Raw genomic sequence first — 9,179 nt, forward strand, 5'->3', positions numbered from 1 at the left:
CAGCGCACGGGGAAGTCCGCTCCAGGCAGAGGCTGCAGAGACGGAGTTAAACTCTGAACTTTTTGTGAATTTAGTTCTGAATTGCATGGATATGACGACCAGTAGTGTATGTGCGAATAGAAATAATCGACGAAGACGCTGTTTTGACAAGTAAGTTCAACGGAATTTCCTTTTGCCTAACTTTAGTGACTTCCCGTATTGAGTAGTAGCCTATCAAGAGTAGCCTATACCTTATCAAGAGGGAATCCTCGACGCTGATTTATTATGGACTTTAATACCGTGTGACGTATGTCACGTGTCGCACTGCCTCACCCTCTTCGGTCACTGATCACTAGAGTGGTTTTCCCCTTTGTTTCAGTCCTTTTTATGTCCACTGCGTAGACTAGGCGGCCAGGTAGGCCCACAGCTGTGTAGTCGTACATGGAGGAGGTGGGGGCGGTTAAAGTCTGTAGCAAGCTGATATGACTAGCGGGGTAGGCGGTAACCATGGTAACCAAATATAGTAACTCCGGAACCCGAGAAGACAGGACCCCCCCCCCCCCCCTGCTTTTGTCTGTCTGCTTTTTAGTCTGCTTTTGACAACAGCGCTGCCCCCCCACTTTGGCCCGTACAGAGCACACACCCCTGCAGAGCACGCATCTGACCACGTGACTCGTGTGATCAGAGAACGGATCAGAGTGCATGTGATGACAAGAAAGAGCTGCTGTGCTGATTCAATATTCCTCGTAACGTAGCCTAGTAAGCCTACTATTAGCAAACACAGCACTAACCTAGGAACCACCATAAATATCCATTCTCTGCATTATTTTAATAATGACATTTTTCAATTGTTTACATTCTAGCAAGACGATGCTAGAAAGATTTGTGGCTCAGAAATAAACATGATTCTGCACAGTCATAGGCCTACTTTGTTTTCATTGGAATGCTCTTACATTGTATGGTTGTATCAAATCATGAAACCCTATTTTTATGTTATTTTTTGCTGATATCTGATATCCACTATACTTTCCACCTAATTTCAGAGAACACCGTCTCTCCTGTAGTGGAATGAACACATTATCGTGATAGCCCACTGGCAGATGCAGACATAAATACAATGCTTTTCAAAATTTACCATTCACTGGGCAAAGTAAGACAACTACTTCAACTGAGCTAATATTATGTAAAACATGCATATTTTATTTATTTATTATTGTCGATTTTTTTTTGCTTGGGAAGGAGCGCTTCCGTTGTTTGTTTGAGGTGTTCTTTGGATAGGGATTCATGTATACAGAAGAAGTGTAAAAAAAAAAAAAAAAAAAAAAAAACTCACAACACACTAATTTAAAATGCATTTTATTGTCATGGCATTGTCATGATAGACTTTAAAAATAAACCGTGACGAGTTTTGTCAGTAAGTCAAAAACTGTTCAGTGACACAATAAGAATACTTTTTATTTCAGTGCGTTCAGTAACACACTCAACACTCCGTAGTTTTGACTCAATTTGTCCACTAAGTTATCAAAGTTATCAATATAAAGTGATATACATATTATTACACTACCTGCGAGTTGTATTTTCAGCTCTATTTTTTTTAATTTTCAGTAAATTAAGTAGAGTATTGCAATATATCGCAACATGTATTGTATCACAATGTATCGTGATACAATCGTATCGTGACCCATGTATCGTGATACGTATCGTATCGTGATGTCCTTGCCAATACTCAGCCCTAGTAGCAGCTACCATGGCAGCCAGGAAACTATTTCCAGCACCTATAAATTGCTTTTGCCATCTTCGAATTTGCAAACATGACATTGACATGCTTTTACATGCATCATCATCCCACATCCAGATTACTTCAGGAGGTTAAAAATAGACTTCTTCTGAATGCTTAATTTTTGATTGTATGATGAATGGGATAAAAGCAAAGAGCATCTCTTTAAAGATGGCCCCTGTTCCCCCCTTCCTTCCCCTTCTTCCCCCAGGCTGCTGCAGTGAACAGAAGACGCTTAACTGCACTGTCACCCAGGCTGGTAACCTGGCAACTTACCATGTACATGGTACTATCCACTACTATCCATCCTTGGCCGACTGTGACTACGACTTTGCCACCGCCGGCGCCGATGTAAGTTATAAGGCTTATACCATGGTCTGGGTGAATACTCGATTCTGATTGGCTGCAAGGTGTCCATTAATTTGTGATAATGTACAGTGATAATGTACACCTAGCTAAATGGTCTGTTCACCGTTCATATCAATGCGCCAGGATCACGACAGAGCCGTTCGAGCTCTATACCACCGTTACCGCTTAATATGGCACTTTTATAAGTTTAGAAAAAAATGTAGTCGGTCAAAGTAACTATTTAGATTACCCCTGAGTGCTCAGTTTATTAATTTCTGATAATGGACACCTCGTCGTGCATTAACCCTTACATAATTACTTACATATTTGGCCGTTTTGATTGATTAAGTTTTCAAAAATTGCCCTGTACATGAGGAGGTCTACTGTGAAGTGATATATTGTTTTTTGGAAAAATAGTTGTGTAATACGTAGAAAAAGAAATCTGTTGCCAATTATTATCTGATCCAGTTTCTAAAAGTGCTCTAAATTTGTCAGCCAAGTACACATTACCCGTGGCTGTCCTTCAAAGCACGCCTCAATTACTATAGTTTTAATTGGTTGCCATTTGTTTTTCAAGTGCTGGCTGTGTCATTTTGAAATGAAACTCTTCTAATATCTCTGTTGTATGTTTTCTTTACTTTAGGGTAAGAACATTGCGACGGAGATGGGGAAAGATGAAAGTGTCCTGAGTGCAAACATCAGCACCATCACTATCGATGGATGCTTGCTGAAGGTCCTGTACTCACGAAGCTGCGTCTCCAAGGTAACAGAAGCCGTTTTCACACATGCGTACAGGAAAATTACCTGTAAATCAATATCGGCCATTTCCCGGAATTTCCCTTCACACCTGAGCGCTCGCATGTGTGAATATAGTCGTCAAATAGCCTATATGTTGGGGGGCGGGGCGGAGCGGGTGGGGGGCGGAGGAGAGTGGCCTGGGGTCATGACGTATAAACTGTGCTGCAACGCAGTCAGAAAAAACAAACAAACATGGAGCCGTCGCCCACTCTTTTGATAATATTGCTGACGCGCTTTTTCCTCAAACGTAGACAGCGTTAACAGACAAATTAAGGCGAAGATGGAAAGTGCGAACAGAAACAGATTCATGTTCGCATTCTTCTTCGCTAAACATCGTGCAGAATATGAAGATAGACTAAACCGGGGACAGATAATGACAGTGCGCTGCTGCGTGAGACTAGAGCCGTCTGGAAGCGAGAGAGACCAGGAGGGAATTTATTTTGGGAAGATGCTCTGAACAATTTTGACGACGTGGAATGGAAGCGTCATTTTCGCATGTCCCGGTGTACGTTCGACTACCTGCTGAGTCTGGTCCGACCCGCACTAACACGCAAGATCACCCGGTGGGAAAAACCACTGGAAGCGCGATTGCGACTGGCAATATTGCTTTGGTGGTCAACACCACCTGAGACAACGCCCACTGATACAGGCTGCCCCCTGTGTCCCTTATCGCGGCATACCGCTCTTCTGACAACCTCGAAACTGATGAAATGTCCGCGATGACGGGGGAATGCTTATACCGGAAAACAACTTTCACACATGAAGGCATTAGACCGCTTTCCGGTCATTTAGCGGTAAAAAGCGCATGTGTGAAAACGGCTAGAGACAACAAGAACTGCACAATGACCAACACAAGAAAGAGCAAATGTAGAAATAGAAGTGATTTAATTAAAAAATAGGCCAGTCACTGGCTTCTTCTGTAAACATTTTTTTATGTATGTACTGTATGTATATACATACATACATATATATATATATGTGTGTGTGTGTGTGTGTGTGTGTGTGTGTGTGTGTGTGTGTGTGTGTGTGTGTGTGTGTGTGTGTGCATGTAATGTATATACTGTATGTATGTATGTATGTATGTATATATGTATATATGTGTATGTACGGTATATATATATGTATGTATATATATATATATATATATGGTGGGTAAACAATTGCAATCCGATCCACACACAGGAATCTGACATTGATATTACAGATATTACTGATACACTGTGATAGCAGAACATCAAACATTGTTCTGAAAGCTATTAGGGCTAAAGTAAGTCATGAAATGCTGTCACTCTGCCAAGCTATAGATATTAACACTTGTGTATTCTCCTAAAGGGAGGGCAGGCATGGAGGGCCACGGCTGTGTGTGACGGTGAGTATCTTTCTGTCAGGGAATTCATTTTCTCTATGAGAGGTGTTTTACTTGATTTTTAATTTGCTTGCCATTTGATACATCTTGTTCTACTATTTTATGTTTTGATTCCGTTGGCTGGTCATATTGAATTTTAACTTTTTGTTTCTTTCATTAAACTGTAGTTAACTGCACCACTGGAACTGATTTCGAGGTGGAGGCCATTCAGACAGGTAGGGAAGACAAACTTGATATCAGGAATTATAATGCCACAATAAATGAATTGTACATTAAATGCAGTATCTCAACATTACAAGGGTACTTTTATGACAGATCTCTCTCTCTCCCCCTCTCTCATCCTGTTTGTGGCTATGTTCACACTACAGCTGAAAGTTTCTCAACATGTGACACAGCTCTGATGTTTTCTAATCAGTGTGAACAGTAAAACGTTGATCAGTCCTGTAATCAGACCTGTATTTGAACAATGACAATAACCTAATCCTAAAGATGAATTCCTGGTTTTCCCCTATTTCCCCTGCTTTGTTTCCTCATCTGGTGGTGTAAAGTATTATTAGAAATTACAACGTTATCCATAATAAGAATAGTTTTCTTTCACCAGGTATTTTCCTTTCCATGATTTTGACTTTTGTAATGAAATCAGCCAATAACATTGCTTATGAAGGGGTAAATATTGCGAGTTGACAGTAATAGCAGCCTAGAGTGCATGTGTCAATTTGGCCACAAATTATGCCAATCAAATCAAATTGTGTTGGCTGGATACTTGATTTTTGTCATTTGTGGGCAAACATTTCAATAACGGTCTCTGGAGAGCATCTCCAACCATAGTAACACTGCCAATTGATTTTGTGTAACCTGACTCCATGGTCCAGATGGATGAAATGACTATTTATTACTGGAAGCAATCCCAGGTTCCCGCTTTAAGTCATGTACATGAGACGATTTTGTCACCACGGTAGCTTGGCTGAGCGTTAGCATGGATGACAATATGTTAATGTAAGAAAGAAAGAGGAATGTGTTGGAAACATGCAGGAGAAGCATAAGTACTGTTTTTAAGTTTGCTGTCAGCTCATAATTATTTGTCTATTGGATAGAGGTTACATTCTATAATTAATAGATACAATATGCACAAGCATCCAAATATCAGATATGTGAATGCTTGTGATCTGAATGAAGCTTGTGTCTGTAAATGCAGTCTCTCACTCTTTGGCTGTCTAACTAATAATATAATAATATAACGAATAAGATGAACTGGACAAAATTGAAACATTCTGCATGAGAACATGTCAGTGTGACAGTGTTTGAATGTGTCAGCATCTCAGCATGAGCCTAGACTTCCCCTAGGAATTCCCCCTGTTGTTCCCGGTGGCTTGATGCAATCTCACTCTGCTCACTCACTCAGGCCCTGCGTCACCAGACAGAGGCTGTTGCCTCACTGCTGTTTACATTCATAAATAGTTTGCTACTGACTAGTTATTGAAGACCATTAAATGGGCTTTTTCAAATCCTCAATCTGAACCTTTTAGGAATTTACCACATAGGGGGAAAACATCTGCTAGTACTGTTCACAGTTTTCCTGCATGTACATTTCAAATGTAGATTTCCAAAACGATATGCCAAGAAACTCAAACTATGTAAGAATGTAGGTCAACTAAATGAAAACATCCACGTTGTGTTTTTAGTGGCCTGTCATGTTAGCAGCATCAACCTTTTGAATACTTTTCTTTTACCCCTGTTAAAACACTATAAAATAGTAAGAATCAATAACTTTGTGATGGTAACAGCCATAAAGAGAGACAGGCAGCATGGCTAGCAGCTTGGTTGTACCCTACGAGCACCCGCACGGCCTGCTCACTACTCCTCTGTTTACATATTAATTCATTATCAGCCCTTTTGAAATACAGTAACATGTTATCTGTGGCCTCTGTTCTTCCTTCTCCAACAGCTCCTGACCATACAGTGACCCCTATCCCTGCTTCTCCAACAGATCCTGACCATACACATGCACTTGTATCGTCCGTTGTTGCCGTGATTGCCTTGATCTGCCTACTTGCTGGCCTTGCGTGGTACAAAAAAGACTGGATTGGCAGGTATTGTCACAGATAAGAAAACTCACCACACATCATCACACTATGTATTGTCCTTATCTGCTATGTTTGAGTAATGCCCTGTTATTGGTAGGACCTATGCCAGAGTCCATGACTGGGGTACCGGAAGCAAGCAGACGCAGGATCCGGCTGTCTACAAGGGCGTGGCGGGGGAGGAAGACATTGTAGTGTAAAGAGCACCCACAGAGGCCAAGGCGGTGGAGGATTGTGGGTAGAGAGTTTTTTTAGTGTACATTTTGACTTTAACATTATTAGTAACATCTGTAACTGTTGTTGTCATACATCATAATATATACGGTACATGCGTATACATCAAAAGATGAACCCTCTGTGGAAGTTGGGAAATATGCGTCACCAGCGTGTGCACCAGGTCCAGTAGCATCACAGTTTTTTTTATTATATATATATATAAATAATTAATTAATAATATTATATAATACTGTATACTCTATACCAGTGGTTCTGGTATAGAGTATTTATGTAATATACGAGGGATCAGCCGAGCAGCATTTTTGTAAACAAACCGCGTTTCCGGGTGGAAATGGAACCCTATTCAGCGAGCCTTGAGTGCTCTCTCTAGCCCCAGCAGTGCGGTGTACAATTTAAGAACTTAAACAGTTGACACAACTTTAACACGACATGCATATACATCAAACTCTTGAGCTACTTCTGCTCTCACCCAGAATGTCAAAATATAAGCGATGTCATGTATCGTTTTTGAGATATGAACATTTGTTTGGCACAACTCATACTAGTTAACTGCTGCGGTTCCGGGTGTTTTGCATTGATTTGTTGTTGTGAAGTCACGCTGATTCCTTGTATAGGCCTACCAATGGTTCTCAAAGTGGGGGATAATTAATTTTCTCTATAATTCCATCCATAAGTAACACAATGGCAGAATGTATGACTATTTTGGTCATGGGTTTCATATACTTTCTGTAATGAAACATCTAATTCTTGTTTTATTTGTGGGCCCCCTCTAATAAGCTTTTAGTAGCTTCCTTGGGGTACCCTTTCGTACACACTGCATCATTGTTGTATATGAAGCTACTTGTATTGTGAAATTTCTTGTGTGTATGAATAAACCAAATCAAATCAAATCAAATCAAAAGCAAAGATCTTATGAGATGGGGGACCCTGGGACAAAATCGTATCAAAATGAGGGTCTAATTTGTGTCAGTTTAGGCGTCCTTGAAGTGAAAAAGTTTGAGAACTACTACTTTATACAGGGATGCAAACTAGTCGCAATAATCCACTTTTTTCATCTCAATTTGGATGATTTCTGTGATTGGTCCAGATCCTGTTGACATCACGTGTGGTCCTCGAGCGCTTCCTCAAGCCTGACTCTCGTTTGTTCTTTTAAAACTTTTATTAACAAAGTGTCAAGTAATAGGCGAACCCAAACGCTCGGTTACACTACACCAACGTTATCTATCGCTAGCTATCTATATCGTTAGCTATTGCTAACGTTTTAAACGGGAGAGGACAAACAAACATGTGTTTGGTATGTCTAATATCCGTGTTTAGGCCTGGATTTGGAAACTAGACTATAATAAACATTATTTACAGATACGTTTTTATATAAAACAAAGAAAATATTTCGAAATTAGCCTTAACTGCATTTTCTACCTGCTCTGAGCCCTGGATTATAACCAAGCCAGTCCTTTTTACCAGTTTAAAAAGCTGCAATTTATTTGACCGCAACCATTTTTTCGGAGACACTTTTTGATAACATCAAACAGGGACACTAGAGGGGGTCCACCCTCTATGCCGACCACCCGCAGTGCGAACTGCCCGAAATGCCGACGTTAGGTTTAGGCGTGGGGGGTGGGAGAGGTTAGGTTTAGGGTTAAGGTCTGGGGGAGGTTAGGTTTAGGCGTGGGGTGGGAGAGGTTAGGTTTAGGGTTAGGGTCTGGGGGAGGTTAGGTTTAGACGTGGGGGTGGGAGAGGTTAGGTTTAGGGTTAAGGTCTGGGGGAGGTTAGGTTTAGGCGTGGGGTGGGAGAGGTTAGGTTTAGGGTTAGGGTCTGGGGGAGGTTAGGTTTAGGCGTGGGGGCAGGGAGAGGTTAGGGTTAGGGTCTGGGAGAGGTTAGGTTTAGTCGTGGGGGGTGGGAGAGGTTAGGTTTAGGCGTGGGGGCTGGGAGAGGTTAGCTCCAGCCGGTCCACCGACACGCTGCACGCCGCCTTTGCTCAGCTGTGGGCTATCGGCACATAGACGGGGCACCCACTAGAGCGGCCCACAGAGTTGCATATAACATGTAATGCATTTTCTACAAGCATGACATACATCGGATCATAAATTAAACCTATGTGGTTATGATTCACACATATGCTCAGATGCCTAATGGCTATTAAAGTTCACAGTATGTAGCCAAGCTGTGTGTAATGGCTCTGGCTCACTGTACTGTATAGGCTGAAAAGTCCCTCTTTGATGTTACCAGTATATATTACAAATCTGTGCACATGATTTACTAATCCATGGGCACGGCACAGTTTAGGAGTCAATTGTAATAAAACCGTGCCCACTGAGCTACCATATTGTTTTTGTACCAGGTGACCCCTGGGGTTCCACAGTTCTCCTTTACAGATTAATACTAATACTGCTGTTTGTTGAATATTCACTCATTCAGCACAGAAATGTGTCAATTGCTTTCGTTGTTCTTGTCAATGGACTAGATTTATAGAGAAATAGTGAAATAACTGTTGCGATAATTTATGTTATCATCTGCTGATCTATCTGCTTCTATGCCTTAAATACATTTAGCAATTGTTGTTTTTATCTCTGCCTGTTCAACCTTCACTGTG

General features: G+C 41.2%; 1 protein-coding gene across 2 annotated transcripts; it reads left to right on the forward strand.

Moving 5' to 3' along the window:
• The first annotated feature begins 2,753 nt into the window (after window positions 1-2,753).
• On the forward strand, window positions 2,754-8,171 carry LOC310789223 (uncharacterized protein). Of its 2 annotated transcripts, none has more exons than XM_083650811.1 (5): window positions 2,754-2,867; window positions 4,235-4,271; window positions 4,436-4,483; window positions 6,214-6,358; window positions 6,450-8,171. In XM_083650811.1, the coding sequence occupies exons 1-5, from the start codon at window positions 2,769-2,771 to the stop codon at window positions 6,547-6,549; spliced, it is 429 nt and encodes a 142-aa protein (XP_083506937.1). In that variant the 5' UTR covers window positions 2,754-2,768; the 3' UTR covers window positions 6,550-8,171. The 2 variants fall into 2 exon arrangements, with proteins under 2 accessions (XP_083506937.1, XP_083506938.1); XM_083650812.1 differs by having other exon boundaries at window positions 6,256-6,358.
• Window positions 8,172-9,179: the final 1,008 nt, after the last annotated feature.

This window comes from Poromitra crassiceps, assembly GCF_964638095.1.
Source record: "Poromitra crassiceps genome assembly, chromosome: 14".
Taxonomy (NCBI): Eukaryota; Metazoa; Chordata; class Actinopteri; order Beryciformes; family Melamphaidae; genus Poromitra; species Poromitra crassiceps.

What these genes read in the sequence shown, in the direction of transcription:
- LOC310789223 (XM_083650811.1), top strand. Translation starts at nt 2,769, where the DNA reads ATGGGGAAAGATGAAAGTGTCCTGAGTGCAAACATCAGCACCATCACT. An exon ending in CACGAAGCTGCGTCTCCAAG is followed by an intron (nt 2,868 to 4,234) that starts GTAACAGAAGCC and finishes ATTCTCCTAAAG; the next exon opens with GGAGGGCAGGCATGGAGGGC. An exon ending in AAAAAAGACTGGATTGGCAG is followed by an intron (nt 6,359 to 6,449) that starts GTATTGTCACAG and finishes TGTTATTGGTAG; the next exon opens with GACCTATGCCAGAGTCCATG.